At 58.4% G+C, this 21982-nt stretch overlaps 1 protein-coding gene across 8 annotated transcripts; it reads left to right on the top strand.

The window, feature by feature from the left end:
- The first annotated feature begins 66 nt into the window (after positions 1-66).
- On the top strand, positions 67-19214 carry SHISA7 (shisa family member 7). Of its 8 annotated transcripts, none has more exons than XM_070223439.1 (6): positions 67-330; positions 8215-8927; positions 10288-10478; positions 12025-12090; positions 12552-12701; positions 14384-19214. In XM_070223439.1, exons 2-6 carry the CDS (start codon positions 8248-8250, stop codon positions 15025-15027), a joined length of 1731 nt encoding a protein of 576 aa, XP_070079540.1. In that variant the 5' UTR covers positions 67-330; positions 8215-8247; the 3' UTR covers positions 15028-19214. The 8 variants fall into 8 exon arrangements, with proteins under 8 accessions (XP_070079540.1, XP_023506305.1, XP_070079539.1 ...); XM_023650537.2 differs by having other exon boundaries at positions 8197-8927; positions 10324-10478; XM_070223438.1 differs by having other exon boundaries at positions 8197-8927.
- The last annotated feature ends 2768 nt before the right edge of the window (positions 19215-21982 follow it).

Here is a 21982-nt window from a genome sequence, read left to right as displayed (position 1 = left end):
TATCCTGGGGGCGACTGGGGGCTGCAGGCGGGGGGAGGAGGGGTCCCCAGCAGGTGGGGAGGGGGAGCTGCCTCTTCTTAGCTCCAAGCCGGCGCGAGGCAAAGGCGAGGGCTGGCCACTGTCACATCTGCACGGAAGCCGGCGCGCATCTGCTCGGAAAGGAACTGTCGGCCCGGGTCGCCCTACACGCTGCCGGCCGCCCCCCCACCAGCGCGCGCGCACGCCCAGCCCGGCTGGCTCGCAGACACGCGCTCGCTCTGCCTCCCCCGGCCGGCCCCCCACGCCGCCGCCACCCCCGACTCCCCAAGGGTCCCGCATCCGGAAAGTGAGGTGAGCGTGACCGCACCCCGGTGCAGAGGGGGAAACTGAGGCACGGGGGTGCTGGGGACGGGGAGGAAGGAAGAGACAGGCATGCGGATGCATGGATGAATGCATGGAAAGACAGCTTCATCTAAGTGGTCCCTGCTCCTCTAAGACGCAGAAGCCCGGGGTTCCACATGGGGGGCTCCCAGAATTCTGCAGCCCACTTGGAAATCTGGGAGTCGGGACTCTACGGACCCCCCAGTTAGGACCCCTGAACCCCTTGAGATTCGCACTCCTTGCACCCCCCAACCTTTGGTTTAAACCTTGGGGACCTAAAAAGGCAACCTCTGAGTCCCCCAGGGACCCAGGCGTCAGAGCTCTCAGCCAGCCCGCCCCCCACTGGGGAATCAGAGCCCCCCAACCCTGGATCCCAGACCCCTCCCAGAAGGCCCGGTCCCCGAGCCCCAGGCGTCGGAGTGCCCAGCACCCCTCTCCCCAGGGACCTGGGAGTCCCGGCCTCCCCCTTGCTCCAGGAGCCCCTGGGACCCGGCGTCTGCGCCCCCGGCCCCCGCCTTCCGGATCCAGGTGTCCCCCCTCCTCACCCCCCCAGCCTGAAGCTTCGCGTCTCGGAGGCCGCGCTCGAGTCGCCATGGCAACAGGAGTCTATTTTGCGCTGGGAACACACAGCTCCCGCCGCAGCGCCCCCCCACCCGCCCCTCCACCCGGCCTGAGTGAGAGTAGGGGGCCCTGAGAGGGAGGTGAGGGTCCGGGGGTGGGGGAGACACAGAGACACTCAGAGAAGAGATCTGTAGACAGCCAACCTGGAGAGAGACACAGATGGAGACATGGAGTCAGAGAGGTAGAGAAATGGGGGTGAGGAGACGGGGCGGGGGTCGCACAGAGACGGGATGTGGAGACTGAGACCGAGACCGGGCAAAGGGAAGGAGGGAAATCAATGCTAGCGCAGAAAATTGAGGCTCCGACAAGGGGCCAGCGAGAGATGGAGACCCTGGGACAGAGACGCAGAGACGCGATGAGACACGTAGAGAGAAACACAGGCTACGAGAGACCGTGACCGGCGGCGGATCCCGTCCGAGACCAGAGACCCGCCGGCGGGCCCGGGGAGGGGCGGTGGAGGCCGGGTCCCGGCTGGAGACCTGGACCGGGAGACACAGAGACACCCAGAGACGGAGAGACACGCGAGACGGGAGCGCCTGGGCGGGGCGCAGGGGCTGGGCCGGGCCGGCCGCGGGAGCGCGTCGGCAGGGTCTGCAACTCTCCCGCGGTCCCGCCTCGAGGATCGCCCACCTGCCGCCCCGCATCCGGACCCCTCCCCTCCGCCCTCCCCTGTCCCACCTGCGGCCCGCCTCCTCGGGAACCCAGCGCCTGCCGCCTCTGGCCTGCTTCCAGCATCCCCACCCCATCCGACCCTCGCCCACATCTTGCTAGAAGCCCCTCCCTTCGCACTCGGAACCCCCGCCCCCGCCCGCCCCCAGCCTCTCCCGCCTTACCCACCAAGCAGCCTCCGCCCCCCTCCGCCACCACGCGCGCCGCCCCCAGTGCCCAACACCGGGAAAGGGCTTCTGACTCTTTCTCTGCGTCCCTGTCGCCCTCTCTCTCTGGGTTCCAGGCCCCCCCCCCCGCCTCTCTCTGGATCTCTGTCTCCCTCTCTCTGGGTCCCTGTCCCCTTCTTTCTCTGGGTCTCTGTCCCCTTCTTTCTCTGAGTCTCTGTCTCCCTCTGGGTCCCTGTCCCACAGGGTCCCTGTCCCCGACTCTCTCTGGGTCCCTGTCCCCCTCTCTTTGAGTCCCTGTCCCCCTCTCTTTGAGTCCCTGTCTCCCTCTCTCTCTGAGTCTCTGTCCCCCACTCTGGGTCCCTGTCCCACCGGGTCCCTGTCCAGGTCTCCCTCTGGGTCCCAGTCCACCTCTCTCTCTGGGTGTCTGTCACCCCTCTCTCTGGGTCCCTGTCCCCCTTTCTCTGGGCCCCTGTCCCCCTCTCTCTCTGAGTCCCTGTCCCCCTCTCTCTCGGGGTCCCTGTCCCCCTCTCTCTGGGTCTTTGTCCCCCCCTCTCTCTCTGGCTCCTTATCCCCCTCTCTCTGGGTCCCTGTCCCCTCTCTATGGGTCCCTGTCCCCCTCTCTCTCTCTGGGTCCCTGTCCCCCTCTCTCTGAGTCTCTGTCCCCCTCTCTCTGTCCCCCTCTCTCTGGGTCCCTGTCCCCCTCTCTCTGGGTCCCTGTCCCCCTTTCTCTGGGCCCCTGTCCCCCTCTCTCTCTGAGTCCCTGTCCCCCTCTCTCTCGGGGTCCCTGTCCCCTCTCTCTGGCTCTCTGTCCCCCCCTCTCTCTCTGGGTCCCTGTCTCCCTTTCTCTGGGTCCCTGTCCCCTCTCTCTGGGTCCCTGTCCCCCTCTCTCTGGGTCTCTGTCCACCTCTCTTTCTGGGTCTCTGTCCCCCTCTCTCTCTCTGGGTCCCTGTCCCCCTCTCTCTGGGTCCCTGTCCCCTCTCTCTGGGTCTCTGTCCCCCTCTCTTTCTGGGTCTCTGTCCCCCTCTCTCTCTCTGGGTCCCTGTCCCTCTCTCTCTGGGTCTCTGTTCCCCTCTCTTTCTGGGTTTCTGTCCCCCCCTCTCTGGGTCCCTGTCCCCTCTCTCTGGGTCTCTGTCCCCCTCTCTCTGGGTCTCTGTCCCCCTCTCTCTGAGTCTCTGTCCCCTCTCTCTGGGTCTCTGTCCCCCTCTCTCTGGCTCTCTGTGCCCCTCTCTCTCTCTGGGTCCCTGTCCCTCTCTCTCTGGGTCTCTGTTCCCCTCTCTTTCTGGGTTTCTGTCCCCCCTCTCTCTGGGTCCCTGTCCCCTCTCTCTGGGTCCCTGTCCCCCTCTCTCTGGGTCCCTGTCCCCCTCTCTCTGAGTCTCTGTCCCCCTCTCTCTGGCTCTCTGTCCCCCTCTCTCTCTCTGGGTCCCTGTCCCCTCTCTCTGGGTCCCTGTCCCCTCTCTCTGGGTCCCTGTCCCCCTCTCTCTTGGTCCCTGTCCCCTCTCTCTGGGTCCCTGTCCCCTCTCTCTGGGTCCCTGTCCCCCTCTCTCTGGGTCCCTGTCCCCCTCTCTCTGGGTCTCTGTCCCCCTCTCTCTGGGTCCCTGTCCCCCTCTCTCTGGGTCTCCGTCCCCCTGTCTCTCTGGGTCTCTGTCCTCTCTCTGGGTCCCTGTGTTGTCCCCCCCCCCCCTGCCCCAGGCCTCTGCCCCCTGAAGGCTCTCTCCCTCTCCCTCTCGTCAGGTCCTGCTCCATCTCATTCTCCACTGCTGGGCCTCTCAGGAGGCAACGCACCTGGCCCCACCCGGCCCACCCAGCCCTGGCCCCCACCCCGCTGTCAGGGATGGAGGGGGTTTGGGGGTGGGCATGGGCCGCAGTGTTATGCAGGGAGCAGGTGGGGAGGGGGGTGTTCTCCAGAAGCCCAGGAGCCCCATGGGGCCTACTCTGGGACCCCTCCTCTAGCCAGCTCCCCTGATCTCTGTCCCCACATCTGTGTCTCTCAGGCCCTGGGCTGGGGTGGAGGGCACAGCCGGACTCTGGCTCTAAGCTGCTGGGCATGGGAGGTGCAGGGAGGGAGGAGAGGAGGACAGTGCCTGCGTGTGTGAGAGAAGGGGCAGGGTGGGGGTGGGGCTGTCGGGGGGGTCACATGCCTGCTTCCAGACTCTCCACTGCTGGGTGAGGGTGTGTTTGCACACGTGCGTGTGCATCCACGAGGTTGCATGAGTGTGGGCTGTGATGTGTGTGGTTGCGTGTCCATGTGTCGCTGGCTTGGGCAGGCCCCCTGGCTGTGTTCCTGAATTGTGTTGGTCCCAATGTGTCACGATGTCTGAGGTGGTGTCCGGGTCTCGTGGGCTGTGGGCTCAGCCACGCACAGAAATGCATGGCTGTGCCCACGTGTGTGTGTGTTTGGGAAGAGGCCACAGGTGTGCCAGCAGGATGACACTGGGCATCCTTGCGTGTTGTGTCTGGCACACTGTGGACATAAGGTCTCTTGTGTCTGTGCATACGTTTGTGTGAGGTAAGGGAGGAGCTGGTCCCCCTGGACCTTTGGTCTGGCTGGGCCACTGTGTCTGCAGATGTGTGTCCCCGCCCCACCTACAGGTGCTGCCTGGCAGCGGAACGTGTGAGCAGGGTTAGGAGGCTGCTGTGTGTGCATGTGTGTGGTGTCTGGGTGTGTCGCTGGGCTTCAGGAGATGATGACACTGTTCCCATCCCCCAGTCGTCAATGGCCTGGAGTTGTGTCGCCCTGTGTGTGTGCATGGGTGTGCAGTTGGAGGAGACGATGGGACTCTGTTAGCAGAGGGAGTCCAGCAGAGACTTGGCACAGAATGGGGACTGAGCAGGCACACTGCTAGTCCATATGGGAGCCTTAGTGCAGACGCAACAAAGGCACCCCCTGGACCAACACAGCTCCCCAGAGTCTATGGTTTAGCAGGCAGATGGCACCCTTGTGTGGGTCTGAAAGGGGTGCCCCTTCCTGCAGATGGATGCAGCCCCACTGGCAAGCCTTAGGGAGGAAAACCCAGCTGGATTCTAGCCAGACCTCCTCATGCAGTGCACAACCTGCCCAACAATACATGGCAGCCCTCAATGAATGAAAGAATCCACACTGCCACGTGCAAGTGTCAATGTTGGAAGGGTGTGTCTGTGTGCATGTCAACCCATGTTTCTCTGCACGGGATAAAGGCATCCATGTTCTGTGAGTGGTGGTACACAGAGACTTGAGTTCAAAGCACAGCTCCACTGCTTGGGCACTATGGGGCTCAGGCAAATGACGGCACCTCCTGGAACCTTGATGTCCTTATCTGAAATGCATGTGTGAGGCAGAGACAGAGAGAGACGGCAATATTTATTGAGCACCTACTATGTGTGCTGTGGCTACAACGGGGAACAAGACTGACAAAAACATCAGGCTTCACGGGCTTGGTAGTCTAGTGGAGGAGACAGACAAGTCAGTACACAAACAGTGCGGCGCGGAGCAAGTTGCTGTGAGAGATCGAAAGTCTGGGGGTGCTGTTTCAGACGGGCCAGGGAAGGCTCGCTGAGATGCGGTGTGAGGGGCACCTGGCGGAAGCCAGGGGACGAGCCAGACAACATCGGCACGAAGCGGGTCCCGGGCGGAGGGGACAGCAGGAAGGTGGGGACCTCTTGGGCATAGGACCTGGGAAGGCGTGGGGGAAAAGGGAAGGATGAGAGAAGAGTCTGGATTTTATTCTAGGTGTGACAGGAACCCAGTGGGCGGTTTGGACAGGGGAATGGGTGAAGTCATCTGACCTATGTTGGTGGTTTTTCGTTTGTTTTTTAAAATTGTGGTAAAATACACATAAACTTTGTGTACAGTTCAATGGCATTTAGTATATTCATAACATTGTGCAGCCATGAGCGCTATCTAGTTCCAGAACATTTTTATCATCCCAAAAGCAGTCACCCCCCCTTCCTCCCCCCACCCCGGCTCCAGGCAACAAGCAGTTGGCTTCCTGTCTCTGTGGATTTGACAATTGTGGACATTTCGTACAAATGGAATCATACCCTGTGTGGCCTGTGTGTCTGGCTTCTCTCACTGAGCATCATGTTTTCGAGGTTCATCCATGTATCAGCGCTTCACTGCTTTTCATGGCTGAATAATATTCCACCGTGTAGACAGGCCACACTGTGTTTATCCATCCAGCCGCTGAGGGACATCTTGGTGGTCTCGCCTGGGGGTGTCATGAGTAGTGCTGCCCTGAACATTCGTGTGTCGGGTTTTGTGTGAACGTGTTCTCAGTTCTTTGGGGCAGATCCCTAGGAGTGGAATTGCTGGGTCATGTGACAACTCTATGTTTAACTTTTGAAGGACTGCCAAAGCGCTCTCCACAGCGTGGGCCAAGCCACTTCTCGGGTGTCCATTAAACACCAAGGACAGGCGTCGAGTAGGCGATCGAGTGGGGCCTTCTAGCTGGGAGTTCAGGGGAGGGGCCCAGGGGAGCTAAACAGGAAAGTTGAGGCCCCACGGAGAAGGGGGCACAAGCTGAGTGAGGGTTGGGGAGCCTCAGCCCCCATAACCCTCTCCCCATCCCCACCCCCAGCCATTTCATTGATAATGGGGTGGTCCGCAGAGACACACACCCTGAATGGGAAGGAACAATGATAAAAAATAATGCCTAATGATATTTATTAAAGGAGTTCCACCCACCCACCCTCCCTCCCATCCCCTCACTGCTTTCATTTCTTCATGGCTTCCTTCATAACTTCTTCATATTTCTTCACAATGTTTCCAACATGCATCACGCTGATTCGTGTCCGTGGACTGGCTCTCTCCCCTCACTGGAAGGTAAACCCATGAAGGCAGGGACCCCTGTGTGTTCACTCACTGCCTCAATCTCAGAGCTCAGTGACCACGGTTGCCGTGGAAACAGCCAGGAAGCCCCGCCTCACCTGGCCCCTGACTCCTGCTGTCTTCTCCATCGCCCTCCTCATCCCGGGTCGCCCTCCTGAAATAACAGCACGGCAAACCCTTCCATGCATATATCGCAGCTGCACGAGGCCAGGCACTGTTCTAAGCTCCTCACACACACGAACTCCGCTCGTCCTTCCGATCACCTAGTGAGCGCCATCCTTATGCACATTTTACAGATGGGGAAACTGAGGCACAGGGGGACTTAGGTAAGAGCCTGTCCAGTACCAGGCAGCTGGCACGTGGTGGAACTGGAGGTGAGGCACTCCTCCTGTGTTTCTCCTAAACTGGAAGAGTGTGGTGTGTGTGTGTGTGTGTGTGAGAGAGAGACAGAGAGACAGAGACAGAGACAAAGACAGAGACAGAGAAACAGAGAGACACACAGAGAGAGACAGAGAGACAGAGAGAGGCAGAGAGAGAGAGGGAGACACAGAGAGAGTGGGAGACAGAGAGAGAGAGGGTGGGAGACTGAGGCTTGAGATCCCTTGATGATCAGACCTAAATAAAGGAGAAATAACCACTTGGGGGGACTGAGGGCCCTATGGGTCTAAGCCAGCGGTGCTCACTGGGGGGCAGCTGTGTCGCCCAGGGGGACATTTGGCAGTGCCTGGAGGCATCCTCTGTTGTCAGGACGAGGGTGAATGCGAATGCTCCTGGCATCTAGCAGGTGCTGCTAAACATCCCCCAACGCACAGGACGGGTCCCCACAACAAAGTACGGTGGGTCCCCAACCTCAGGGGTACCCAGACGGTGGCCGCTCCCTGTAAGCGCTGAGAAGCCCTGCACTATCTCTTCCCACCTGCCGGGCCTACGAACTCAAATTCTCAACTCCTGTCTCTCTCTCCCTTCCCTCCCCTCCCCACGCCTCTTTCTCCTTCCCCATCTCTGGACTCCTCCCATCTCGCCCACCCCGCGTCTGTCTCCCTTCATTACCTCCCCGGTCCCTCATGACCCCCCCTCCAACCTCCTCTCCGCGCGGCCCCGCCCCTCCGCGCCCCGCCCACCTCTCCATCCCCATCCTGTGCTCGGTCGCCTGCGCCTCACCTCTTACTCTCTCCTCGCCCGCGCGCACGGGTTCTTCTGCCTCCATCACATCTTTCCTCTGGTTTTTGTCCATCTCTCTCTCTCCTTTCTGCGCACCCCTCTAATGTCTCCGTCGACCTTCCCGGTCTCGTCTCCCCCATTCATCACTCGCTTTGCTCCTTTCTCCGTCTGCCCATCATCATTTCTGTTCTCCTCCGGCCGCGTCTGGGCGTTGCTCCGCTATCACCGTCCATCTCCCCGTGGGGCCGCCAACTCTGAGCGCATGCATCTCTGCTCCATCCGTCCTTTCTGTCTCCTGGTGCGTGTTTCTCTCCATCCTTCTGCCTTCCCTCGGCCCGCCTTCCTCATCCTCTCCGCCCACCCATCTCCACATTTCTCCACCTCTGGCCATCCCTCTTCTGCCCTTTGCTCCAGCCTCGGTTCTCCCCGCAGCCTGGCGGCCTCGACCGACCTCCTGCACGCCCCATGCCGGCCCTCCTGCTCCTCGGGACCCTTCTGCTCCTGGCCTCGACCGCCGGCCAGGCCGGGGCGCGCCCGTCCAACGCCACGAGCGCCGAGCCCCCGGGCCCACTGCCCGCCCTGCTGGCGCACCTGCGGCGCCTGACCGGGGCGCTGACGGGCGGCGGGGGCGCAGCGGGCCCGGGCGCCAATAGCAGCAAGACCGGCACCGCGAGCGGGGCGGGCGCGGCGGCGAGGGCGCCCCCTCCCGCCGAGCTCTGCCACGGCTACTACGATGTCATGGGCCAGTACGACGCCACCTTCAACTGCAGCACCGGCTCCTACCGCTTCTGCTGCGGCACCTGCCACTACCGCTTCTGCTGCGAGCACCGCCACATGCGCCTGGCGCAGGCCTCCTGCTCCAACTACGACACGCCACGCTGGGCCACCACGCCGCCGCCCCTGGCTGGGGGCGCCGGGGGCGCCGGGGGTGCGGGCGGCGGGCCCGGGCCCGGCCAGGCCGGGTGGCTGGAAGGGGGCCGGGCGGGAGGTGCCGGGGTGCGTGGGGGCGAGGGGCCCGGGGGCAGCACGGCCTACGTGGTGTGCGGGGTCATCAGCTTCGCCCTGGCCGTGGGCGTCGGCGCCAAAGTGGCCTTCAGCAAGGCGTCCCGTGCGCCCAGGGCGCACCGGGAGATCAACGTCCCCAGGTGTGTCCGCGCTGGGGCCCAAGGGTACGAAGCCTGGGGCGGCGCTGGGGCAAGGGGCAACGGGCCATCTGGGGCGGGGCTACAGGAATGGGGGCGTGGCCTGAGACCCAGGAGGCAGCCGCCCACAGGGCGGGAACACGTGCCTAGGGAGATGGGCAGGGCCTAAGAATCGAGGAGCCAGAACTGGCCTGGCTGTTGAGTGACGGAGGAGACTCAGGCCTTCATTCATTCAACAAATATTTCTTGAGCACTTTCTGTGGGCCAGGAGCTGGAGATACAGCAGTGAACAAAACAAGATCCCTGCCCAGGTGGATAAACCTGGCTTCTAATCCCAGGTCTGCTGCCTACGGGCTGTGTGACCCTGAGCAAGTTGCTTAACCTCTATGTGCCTCAGTTTCCTCGTCTGTACAATGGGGCTAATAATTGTTCCCCACGCGTTCGTACTGTAATGAAGATGAACTGAATTGATTCATGTCAAGTCCTGGCACATGGTAAGCCCTCAATAAATGTTGGCTACCATTATAACTAAATGTTAGTGATGCAGGCAGTAAGCAGCAAATACATATGCAATATACTTTTAGATATTGGTAACTGCTGTGAAGAAAAGAAAGTGGCATAACGAGCTGGGGCGGGGGGAGGAGAAGGTTGTTGTACACGAAGTGGTCAGGAAAGGCCCCTCTGAGCAGAGGCTTGAAGGAAAGGAGCGAGCCAAGCAGATATCTGTGGGAAGGGCGTTCCAGGCAGAGGGAATAGTAAGTGCTAAGGCCCTGAGGTGGAGTGTTTGCAGGACAGCGAAGGGGCCCTTGCAGCTGGAGTGCAGCGGGCGAGGAGGAGGCTCATTCTAAGCGTGGTGGGGGAGCCACCGGAGGGTCCTGAGCTCAGGCACGACGTGTCTGCTTCCTGGGGCTGTGCGGATAGGATTAGACTGCAGAGGACGAGGGCGGAAGCAGGGAGACCCCGTAGGAGACTGTTGCAATGACCCAGGGGAGAGATGGGGATATATCTGGGAGGTCACATCTGCAGCATTGCTCAGGGGCATGAAGGAAAGAAAAAGAGCAGTCAAGGGTGAGTCTAAGGTTTGGGTCTGCATAACTGGGCGAATGGGGAAGGCTGCAAAAGGAACAGGAGTGAGGCCCGGGTTCAGGGTGGGAGGGGCCGCAGAAGGGGTAGGGTCCAAATGAATTGGGAACGGGGCGCTTCAAGCAGGAAGTGTGGTCCGAGGGACTTTGGGGCGAGCTGTGCTCAAGATGACACTAGCAAGGGGCGTGGCCAGAGGCGGGAGGCGGAGCCGCGCTGACGTTCCGCCAATGGTGACACAGGGAGTGAAAGAAACCCTCCCTTCCCCCCGGTCCCACCCCAGGTTCCAGGCCGCTGACCGTCCATCTGCCACCTCTAGGGCCCTGGTGGACATTCTGAGGCATCAGGCGGGACCTGGGACCCGCCCAGACCGCGCACGAAGCAGCTCTCTAACCGCGGGGGTCGGGGTTCCCGACAGCATGCCCCCGAGGACGCCCAAGAACCTCTACAACGCCGTGAAGCCCTCCAACCTCGGTGAGTGACACGCAGGAGCAGCAGCTGCCACCTCTGCCCCTGACCACGCCCCTCGCCCTGTAGCCCCGCCCTCCCGATGGCCCCGCCCCCAGCCCCAGCCCCATGCCTCTGCCTCCCTCAACCGAGGGGCTCCAATGAGCCGGAGCCGCTCCCTGCCCCCTGGGGGGCACCATGGACGCCTCGGTGGTTTAGACTTAGACGTTCTCAGCCCCCGCACTCGAGACACTCCTGTCAGACCAGCCAACAACCAACGACACGCAAGGACGCACTTAACTATTGAATCAGAATTTGTCAGGAGCCAGACGCCCTGGGTTCGAATCCTGGCTCTGCCACTGTGACCTGGGGCAAGCGACTTCAGCTCTCTTGGCCTTGGATTCCTCATCCGTGAAATGGGCAGCCTGACAGTACTCACCTCACAGGGGTTGTGAAGATCAAACGGACTAATGAGTAAAGTCCTTAGAGCAATTTCTGGCACAGAGCAAGTGCTCTATGGATGGGAGCTATTGTTCTTATCCTCTGTCTTACGATGAGTGCATCAGTGGAGAAGGCCAGGGAGCTGTAGAGGGTGAAGGGTCTCTTCCGGCGTGAGGGGAGGAGGGCTTCCCTCAGGAAGTGATGTTTGAGTGGTGGCCTGCAGGGTGAGGGGAGTTTCTTGCACCTGGGGAGCTCTGAGTGGCTGCAGCAGAACTTGTGAGGTGGCCAGAGCTGAGGCTGGGGACAGGGTCGGCAGACGCCTTGGGAAGGGCCTTGAGTGCCAGGCTGAGCTGAGGAGTTCTACCTTTGTCCTGAGGGCCATGGGGAGTCACGGAGGAGGTTAGAGCAGGGTAGCAGCAAAGCCAAAAGTGGATGGAAGAACTATTTCTCTGGAACCATACGGGAGAGAGATGAGAGGAAGAAGCCTCAGGAGGAGGCTGGGATGATGATCCAGGCAGTAAAGGCCAAGGCCTGAGCTGAGGTCAGGAATGGAGGGGAGGAGATGGGTTTGAATAACAGTAACAAGGAAGAGACATTTGAGCTGGATGTTGAGCAATGAGTAGGAGTTCTTCAAGCAAAGAAGGGGAGCAAGGGGATTCAAGGTAGAGAGAACACATAGCAGCATGTGCAAAGGCCCTGTGGTAGAACTGAGTTGGACTCCTTCCAGCAGCAGAGAGAAGTGTGGCTTGAAGTGAGAGAGGAGAGAGAAGGCCGCAGACGTCAGCTGGGTCCAGGTTATGCAGGCCTCAAATGCTATTCCTGGTTTAGACTGTGTCCTGTGGGTGACAGCCAGACATGGGAAGAGTTTCAAGCAGCAGAGGGACAAGGCAGGTGTGGGCGTCAGGAGTACTGTGGTGAGGCTGATCTTGGAGCCAGGCTGGCTGGCTGGCCGGAAGACTGGTTTGATGATCCAGGGGGAAGAGGCAGGTCAGGGCAGAGATTCAGGAGGCAGAAGGGACCAGAGCTGGGGACCGAGTGGATGTGAATGGGATCCTTCCACCAGACCAGGACAGCAGCACCAGCCAGGAGCAGGTGATGGCAGTGACGCCACCTCCCTTCTCGGTCCCCACAGATAACTTGCACCACAACTACCTGCACCTCAACGTCAACAGCCCCAAGCACCATGCGGCCACGCTGGGTACGGACCAGGGCCGGGCTGGGGGAGGACAGGGCTCCGTCCCCCCCTCCCTGACTGTGCCCGAGCCGGGCGGGGGCCCAGGTAGCGCAGGTGTGAGGCCCTGTGAGCCTGCCTCACAGTTGCCAGGTAACCAAGCGAGGCTGTTTCCTCATTTGAACACTGGAAGTGGTCGTCTCTCTCCCACCCGGGTTAGATGCATGGAGCGCAGCCCCCAGCCAGGGGCCGGCACGAAGCGGGTGCTGTGCAAGTGGCAGCTGCCCCTCCTCCTGTGACGTGTCCTCCTTCCCCAGCAAACAGCCTGTCTCCTGGGGGGCGGGGCGGTAAGCAGGGGGAGCCTGGGCTGCTGGAGCTTTGAGGGGCTGGAATCTCAGCTTTGTAACTCCCTTAGGGGCTGGGGGCCGAACTGTCGGGTCGGAGGGGGGAGGGGCTGGACTGACCCCAGCCCTGCCCCTCTGCCCCAGACTGGCGGGCGGCTCCACCACCCAGCCCCTCCTTGCACTACTCCACGCTGTCCTACTCTCGGTCCTTCCACAACCTCTCGCATCTGCCCCCGTCCTACGAGGCCGCTGTGAAATCTGAACTCAACCGATACTCCTCCCTCAAGAGGCTGGGTAAGTCCCGGGAAGGGGAGCTGGGAGGCGATGGGGCACAGTCAGGGCCAGGGCCTGGATTCAGGACCGTGGACAGTGGCCCAACAGCCACTAAATAGGTTTAGATCCTCTCTCAGGGTTTTCTCCAAATTTGTTCCAGAATTACCTGAGGTAATTTTGTATCAGAATTACCTGGGATGCTTTTTAAAAATGCAAATTCATGGTCCCCCCTCCCAAGATCTATTGTATTCATCACGACTTGTATCTGCAATTTATAGAAATACAACTTAAACAAAAAGAAAAAAGAAAAAAAGGTAATTATGTTGGCTTGATAATGGAAAGTCTGAGTCATGAGCTTCAGGTGTGGCTGGATCCAGGCGTCCAAAGCTGTCTCCAGGATTCTACATTTCTCAGCTCAGTTACAAAGTGGGCTGACTTCATTTTCTGACAGAATTTCCCCTCCTGGTGGCAAAGATTGCCCTGAGAATTTTCAGGCTGTCATTCTACCAGCAGAAAAGAGTCTCTCCCAATGATTCCAGCAAGAATCCCAGGCCTGGATCCCACTGGTGCAAACTTGGTCACATGCTTGTCCCTGAACAAATCCGTGTGACTCTGATTGGACATTTCTGGGTCAGTGGCCCATCCCTGGGAGGGGAACAGCCTTCAAACATTTCAAACTGAGAGCCAAATGATTTTTACATTATGACCCATGAGACACACGTATATATGGCTATTTTTTAATTACAGGACAGCTTTGAAACTTGCCATTATGCACATTTTAAAACACACTCAAGAGTAGAGGGAATTATAAAATGAACCTGCATGTTGTTCCCACCACCCAGTTTTTGGTGGTTTTTTTTATGCTTTTTTTTTTTAATTTTATTTTTCCTTTTTCTCCCCAAAGACCCCGGTACATAGTTGTGTATTTTTAGTTGTGGGTCCTTCTAGTTGTGGCATGTGGGACGCTGCCTCAGCATGGCCTGATGAGCTGTGCCATGTCCGCGCCCAGGATCTGAACCCGCGAAACTCTTGGCCACTGAAGCAGAGTGCATGAACTTAACCACTCGGCCCCGGGGCCGGCCCCAGCCATCACCCACTTTTAACAATAAGCAACATTTTGTTAATCTCTCTTCCCTCCATCCTATCTTTTCGTGAATTATTTTAAAACACATCCGAGGGATTATGTCACTTCATCCATTAATATTTCAATAACACACATATAACTGAAATAATAGTTTTATGAACGGTACTCACCCTTATTCCCTTGTTATGTCCACACCTTCTCATAATTTTCTATTTCATTTTTCAAAATCCTGGTCACTGCCCACAAAATTGACTTCACAACTCACGAATGGGTCACATCTCCAAGTCTGAAAAACACTAGCTACAGGATGAAAGGGAGGGAAGAGTGGTTCCCAAAAAGCAGGAGTTGGAGTCTACTCCCCAAAAAGAGGACGCCCCCTCATCCATCGGGCCAGCGGCGCGGGCGGCCTGGGAGTCTGCCTTTTGCCCCCTGCTAGCTTGACTGTTCTGATTGAACTTGTGCCCGCGCCCAGGCTAACGACCAGGATGTGCTGGGTGATGCCTGGGCTCCTCCTGGTGGCCGGGTCCAGCGCGGGGTGGGAGGTACCGGAGCCAGGGGAGGGGGGAGGTTCTGGGCTGGCTGGGGACCCACCTCGGCGGCCTTCTCCCTTCTCCCCCAGCCGAGAAGGATCTGGACGAGGCCTACCTGAAGCGCCGGCACCTGGCGGAGGTGCCCCGCGGGACGCTGCCCCTGCACGCGCTGCGGCGCCCCGGCACGGGGGGCGGCTACCGCATGGACGCCTGGGGCGGCCCGGAGGAGCTGGGCCTGGCGCCCCCGCCGCACCCGCGGCGCGTCATGTCCCAGGAGCACCTGCTGGGCGACGGCGGCCGCGCGCGCTACGAGTTCACGCTGCCGCGCGCGCGCCTCGTGTCGCAGGAGCACCTGCTCCTGTCGTCGCCCGAGGCCCTGCGCCAGAGCCGCGAGCACCTGCTGTCGCCCCCGCGCAGCCCCGCGCTGCCCCCCGACCCCGCGTCCCGCGCCGGCCTGGCCGCCTCGCACTCCAACCTGCTGCTGGGGCCCGGGGGCCCCCCCACGCCGCTGCACGGGCTGCCCCCGCCGCCCGGCCTGCACGCGCACCACCACCTCGGCCTGCACGGCTCGCCGCAGCCCGCCTGGCTGGCGGACGCCGGCGGGGGCGGGGGCACGCTGGCCCGCAGGCCGCCCTTCCAGCGCCAGGGCACGCTGGAGCAGCTGCAGTTCATCCCCGGCCACCATCTGCCCCAGCACCTGCGCACCGCCAGCAAGAACGAGGTGACTGTCTGAGGCCGGGCCGGGGGCTGGGGCGCCGCGGCCTCGCGGGCCCCGGTCCCAGCCTGGATCCCCCACCACGCCCCAGGGGCTGGGACCCACGTCGGCCAGCGGCCGGGGGGCTGCCTCTGAGGACACCGCTTTGGATGAAATCGTCACCGGAGACAAAGCCTCCTGGTGGGATTTCACCGCAGATACGATCCCTCCTCCTCGGTCACTGATTGAGGCAAGGCATCCTTCCCATGACGTCATCACAGAGGAAGAGGCCTGCCTGTGACGTCATCACTAGCGAAAATGTCTGTGTTCTGTGATGTCATCACAGGGACAAACCTGCTTCCCATGAGGCTCATCACAGAGGAATAGGCCCGTGCCTGAAGTCAACACTAGAGGCCATGTCCATGTTCTACGATGTCATCACAAAGACTTCCTTCCTGCGATGTCATAGCAGAGGCAATGCCTTGTCCTGTGACATCGTCCCTAGAGACAAAGATTCCTTCCTGTGATGTCACCACAGAGACAAGGCTCACTCTCATGATGTCATCTCTGGCACCTTTTGACAAAAGGCTTCTTTTGATATTATCATCACCAGGAAAATATTTTCTTCCAGAGAAGATGCCTCTGTCTATGATGTGGTTGCTACAGACAAAGCCATCTTCCTGGGACGCATCACAGGGGAAATGCCTCGCCAATTGTATCCCCACTAGATATAAGGCCTCCTTTCCACAACACCGTCACAGGGACTCCGCCCCATTCCTGTGATGCCATTGCCCGAGAAGGTGCCTTGCCCTATGACATCATCAGAGGGACTGTGCCTCTTCCCACGATATCATCACCAGAGATGACAGCCTGCTCTGGAACATCTCCAGGATGAGGCCCCTTCTTCAGTGTCACCAACAGACTCTGCCTGCTCTGAGATGACACCATGAGACAGCTCCATGGCTACCGCCATGTCACAAGAAGGCAGGACAGGCTCAGAGTCCATGACCATCCTGGGGGTGACCAGAGAAAGTGCCCTGACTGAGGGATGTCATCGCTGGGGAGACTGCCCCATCTGGAGGGGTCTCTGCCAGAGATGATGGTCTGTCTGTAGCTTGTTGGCACTGGGCACCCACCCCCGTCTGAGGCTCTGCCCCAATGCTGTGATGTCATCACCAGAGACACTGCCTGCTCTGGAGGCCATCCCTTGTGATGTTGTCACCAGAGTTTCTGCCTTGTTCCCCCACAACTTAGCTTGGTTGCTCTTTCCCCTGACCCCACGGACATTCCCTGTAGGATCTCCCCCAGACCCCCTCTCTAAAGAGAAGTTGGGCCCGGGGTCCCACCTCTGCGTAGTGATGTCACCTCCTGTGTGACTTCTGGAGGAGAGCACCCAGACTGGCTTCTGCTCCCAAGGAGGCCACTCTGGCCCACCAGGCTCCTGGAGGACTGGGACTCGTAGGTGGCCCAAAAGCTAGTGTCACTTCTCTCTACCATAACTAGAGATATCATCGCCTCTGTCAACAAAGTCCTGGCCTCCTTAGCAGGGTGGGGGAGGTTGGGGTATGCTTGCTATTGATCTTGCTGATGACATCATCAGCACCACAAGACTTCCACCACTCATGATGGCATTGCACCCTGGTCAAATGCTAACCATGCCTGATGACGACATCATTTCCCAGCATTCCCTATGATCTATGGGGTCTTCATCTCCCAGGATTCACCACAACTATGGTATCATCCTCTTCCAGGGCTTACCATGACCATAGTGTCACCTTCTCCCAAGGTTCCCCATAGCCAATGGTGTCACCATCTTCTATGATTCTCCATGACTATGGTATTATCATCTCCCAGGATCTGCCAAACCATTATATTATCTCCCAGAATCACCATAGCTGATGATGTCATTATCTCCTAGAATCCGCCATGACCAATGATGTCATTACCTTCCAGAATCCACTACGGCTCATGATAACATCCTCTACCAGGATCCACTAGGACTGATGATGCCACCATTTCCCATAGTCCCCCATAATTGTGATGTCATCACCTTGCAGGATCCACTTCAACAATGGTATCATCAGAGATCCATGAGAGCCAATGGTGTCATCACCTCCCACAATCCACTTCAACCATAATGTCACCACCTCTAAAGATCCACTTTAACCATAATGTCTTCATGTCCCAGGATCCACCATAGCAGTGATGTCACCACCTTCCAGGATCCACTTCAACCATGATGTCACTACCTCCCAGGATCCACATTAACCATGGTGTCATCACCTCCCAGAATCCATGACAGCCAATGGTGTCATCGCTTCCCAGGATCCACTTCAACCATGATGTCTTCATGCCCCAGGATCCACCATAGCCATGGTGTCACCACCTCCCAGCATCCATGAGAATCAATGGTGTCTCAGGACCCATGACACCCTATAAATTCATCATCTCCCAGGATCCATTTCAACCATGGCATCATCATCTCCCAGGACCCAGGACACCCAATGGTATCAACATTTACCAGGATCCACTTCAACCATGTATCATCATCTTCCAGAATCCATCCTCTTGGGAGCCAAGTACTATAACAGCTGTATTTCAGTTGTCTTCTGGGGTTACGTGGCACCTACAGTTGTTCCCTTAAGGGGAACCAGCACAATACACACCATTTCCCCATTGCCTCAAAAATGGAGTAGGGTGGGGCTCCCTCTGATGACATCATCCCTACTCTGGCCCTTCTTGATAATGTCACTGCCTCACTCCTGACTTAGGCTGATGCCTGCATCGACCCCATCACAGACTTGGCCTTGGCCAGCCCCCCATCACCCCTCTGGTGAGAGCATCCAGGCCCCTCCTGATAACTCACTGCCCTTCCCCCAAGCATCTGATCGGTGACAGGGTCAACACAGAGGCCTCTTATCATCACCAGAAGGGGGCTTTCCAGCCCTTAGGTGAAGTCACTGCCTCTTGCCGAATCCCTGTTACCTGGACCCCCACGCAGAGCAGCACTCCATTGGCTTGGGCCAAACTCTCTTCAGAGACCCTTGTGGGCTGGGCCAACATCTGACGACCTCGCTGGGGTCATGAATCATGTCCTCTGCTGGCCTGGTCCTGGGGCAGGCACACCTGGAGAGCCGCGGCCACTGCCAGCGCCACCTCTGAGGGCAGGATGGGGGTGCTCTGCATCATCCCAAGATGGCAGAGAAGCAGCATTCTCTCCTTCATCTCCCCCTCACATACTGGGGAGGCTCCAGGGGTCTCGGGGATTCCCCAACACCCAATGCACAATTTGCCCCCAGTTCTCTTTGTACATAGCCATGTTGCGGGGGGCGGCCATTCTCCCACTCTTAAAGGGCTACATGCCCCCTCCCAAGCCCCCAGGGCGAGGTGGGGGGCCTCCTCTCCCTCCTCTGGGCCGTCCCTCTCCCTCTTCTGTCTCCCCTCAAATACTGGCACCTCAGCTCATCCTTTCTTGTCAGGAGCCTGGAGCAAATAACTGGCCCTTGGCTTGCACCACAGCAAGGGAACTTGGGGGCTACCCCCAATTTACCTGGGCCCCAGGGCCAGTTTTTCAACTCCACGCTTACAGCTGCTCCTATGGGTTCCCCAATCCCTTCTAGGGCCTCCCCATGCCCAGCACCCCTCGGGCAGACTGTGACTTCCCCAGAAAGGAGCCAGCTTGAGTGCCCACCCCCTCCCAGATGCCCTCCCCTCTGCTCACCACCCCCCCAGAGCACTCAGCTTTCTCCAGCCCCCAGAATTGGGGGGATCGGGGCCTTTCAGCTTTTATATGCCCCCCTCAACTTGCTCTCTCCCAGCCTGGATTCCAGGTGTCTTGCCCCTTACCCCCCATGGCACAGGCTGCCTGACCCTGGGGCCTTGACCTCTTATCTCAAATAAGCCATAGTGGGGAGAGGTCTTGAGGGGGTGAGGAAGCAGGCCTGTCCCACCAGATCCCCCTCGATGCTTCCAGAGCTGGGACTTTGCCATCTGAGTCTTCCCTCCGCCCCCAGAAACGCACACACAGGCTCTTGTGGGAGCACACACATCTCCCCTTCTGGCTGGGGGGCAAGGAGGGGCAGTGCAGAGAGAACATTAACAGTTCTGGACCGGGGGCCTCCACAGCTTCCTTATCCCCCCACGCCGGACCCTCCCGCAGTTCCCTGGTGAGAAAGCCGGCACAGCAGCAACTTGGTATTTTTTGGAATAAACAGATGTTTTCCTGAGCCCCAGTCTCAAAGTTTGCTGTCAGACGGGATGGGTTTCCACCTCCGCATTTACAGGTCACTGGGGAGCCACCCGCGTGGCCTAGGGGGGCGGTCGGGGCTGCCTCCCTGCTTCTGTCCCCAGAGAGGAGTCAGGCACGGCAGGTGCGTGGAAGGCGCCTTTAAGGCCTTGGTTTCCTCCTAAGAGAGCCTCTTCCCTCTGAGCATTTAAGCTTTTGTCTGAAGATTCTATCTGTCTGCACTTCCTTGTGTTTGAAATCTTTGGGTGAGTATCGCTGAAGTGTGGGGCTGTCTTAGTGGCTGAGCTGCCCTAACAAAGTACCCCAAACTGGGCGGCTTAAGCAACAGACATGTACCGTCTCCCAGCTCCGGGGCCGCAAGTCCAAGAGCAAGATGTCGCAGGGTGGGTTCCTTCTGAGATGGTGTGGGGGAATCTGTTCTGTGCCTCTCTCCTGCCTCCGAGTGCTTTGCTGGCAATGGGTGGCACTCCTCGACACGTCATCTTCCCTCTGGACGCATCTGTCTCTGTGTCCAAATTCCCCTGTTTTATAAGGACAGCAGTCATGCTGGCTTAGAGCCCAGGCCCAGTGATTTCGCCTTAACTCCATCATCTGCAAAGACCCTATTTCCACATTCACAGTCCTAGAGGTTAGGACTCCAACAGCTTTTTGGAGGAACATAATTCAACTCATAGTGATGGGTGTGACAGCGTACAGCCCCTTGAAGTGTGAATTTTTATGATAACTAGGAAGCATTTTCCCACCTCTCTCCTCCCACCCAGTGCTTTAAAATATTTTCCATAGTGACGACTAGAGTTGCCCGGTCTGGGAGGGGCCTCTGAGGCTTGGTTTTCTGAACTTTAGGACAGCCCTCCCCTTGGGGCCTCTAAGTGTTTGTTGGCCAGTTGCGGACTTTCACCTCGCATCCGAGGGCTCACTTGCACATCCCTCTGGGTGCGGGCTGTGTGCGCGGTGCATTTCAGCACTGATGTTATCGGAAAGAAAACCCCTTCCTCTCTGGTGCATTGAAATGTTTGCTTCCCAAATACTAGACTTTACTCCATATCAGCCAGGGTTCTCCAGAGAAACAGAACCAACAGGGAGTCTGTGTGTGTGTGTGTGTGTGTGTGTGTGTGTGTGTGTGTGTGTACACACATGTGCATTCATTTTAAGGAACTGGCTCATGCGATAGTCGGGGCTGGCAAATCCAAAGTCTCTAAGGCAGGCCAGAAACTCAGGCAGGCTTTCTATGCTGCACTCTGGCAACAGAATTCCTTCTTTTCCAGGAAACCTCAGTTTTTGCTCTTAAGGCCTTCAACTGTTTGGATGAGGCCCACCACATCATCTAGAATAATCTTCCTTACTTAAAGTCAACTGATTGGAGATGTTAATCACATCCACAAAATACTTTCACCACAACACCTGGACTGATGTTTGACCCAACAACTGGGCACCGTAGACTGGCTAAGTGTTCACCTGAAATCTAACCATCACACGCTCCTTAGAAGGCAGTGCTCACGGGAGGAAAGAGCGCCATCTGTGTCGAGAAAGCCTCCTCCCCTTCAGCGCAGGCCAGCGTTCACCATTGGTCAGCTGTCACCTGCTCAGGCTCATTGTTGGGCTGTGGAGGAATGGGGCAGGAGGAGGTGGGCGGTGCATTCAAGTATTGGTGTTATGCTCATCTGTAAATGCCCCACCCGGTGCATCTGAGGGTGGTCTGCACATTCTTAGGAATCGCCTCTTTGCATTGGAGTTTTTGTCCTTAGATAACTGGTGTTGGGTGGGGAGGGGCGGGGTGCAGCGCCTCTAAGCATGGGTTCTCTGAGCCATCAGAGATGCTCCTCCTGGGCACACAGTAGGGCTGTATTTCCCTGTCCCCTAGATGTTAGATGTGTCCGTGTGATGTGTCTGAAGTCTGAGCAGAAGTCCCCCCAGGGAGAAGCTTCTGAGAGCCAGCGTGAGGAGCCCCATGCTCTCCCTGTTCCCCTGTTCTGGTCACTGGCAATATTTCAGGTAAGGGCTGCTCCTTCCGGACTGGGTCCCACACAAATCAGCTGGGGCCCGGAATGAGGATGATGCCAAACAAGGGTCTCAGCCAAGCCTCGATGGACATACAGCGTGAGGAAAAAATAAACCCTTGTTGCTGTAACAACTGGGGCTTCGGGCTAGCCACTGCATATTCTTGTGCATTTCTGAATTTGAGGGTAAGTGTATTACCCTTTTTCGTGTGTGTGTGAGGAAGATTGTCACTGAGCTAACATCAGTGCCAGTCTTCCTCTATTTTATGTGGGATGCCGCCACAGCGTGGCTTGAGGAGCTGTGCTAGGTCTGTGCCTGGGATGCAAACCTGTGAACCCTGGGCCACTGAAGGGAAGCGCGTGAATTTAAGCATTATGCCATCCAGCCAGCCCTGTGTGTTACCCATTTTTATAATAAAGCTTAAATTTAAATGTAAACAGTACAGCCTGTGGCTGCCACTGCCCTCACTGAGCATGTGCCCAGGAGCACGGGTGGGGCAGGAGACAGAGCCGCGTTCTCTCCCACGCAGGGCGGTGAGCTTTCCTTTCTGGGCTGTAACGCCAGGGCTTACATGTACATCTGTTTCATTCAACATGGCCCATCCATGCCGGGCAACGACTTCATGTATGTTCCACCAAGAAGAGAGCAATCTGAGCCACATCCACCCGGCTTCGGTTGGGCAAGTCGAGGATGAGATTTGACAGAGCATTTCTGCCTTTGTAACTTAACACTTGCTCAATTTGCAACTCA

Source organism: Equus caballus, chromosome 10 (assembly GCF_041296265.1).
Source record: "Equus caballus isolate H_3958 breed thoroughbred chromosome 10, TB-T2T, whole genome shotgun sequence".
In the NCBI taxonomy this organism is placed as follows: Eukaryota; Metazoa; Chordata; class Mammalia; order Perissodactyla; family Equidae; genus Equus; species Equus caballus.
The sequence above is the reverse complement of the archived record's forward strand: the minus strand, read 5'-3'. Positions and strand labels throughout refer to the sequence as shown.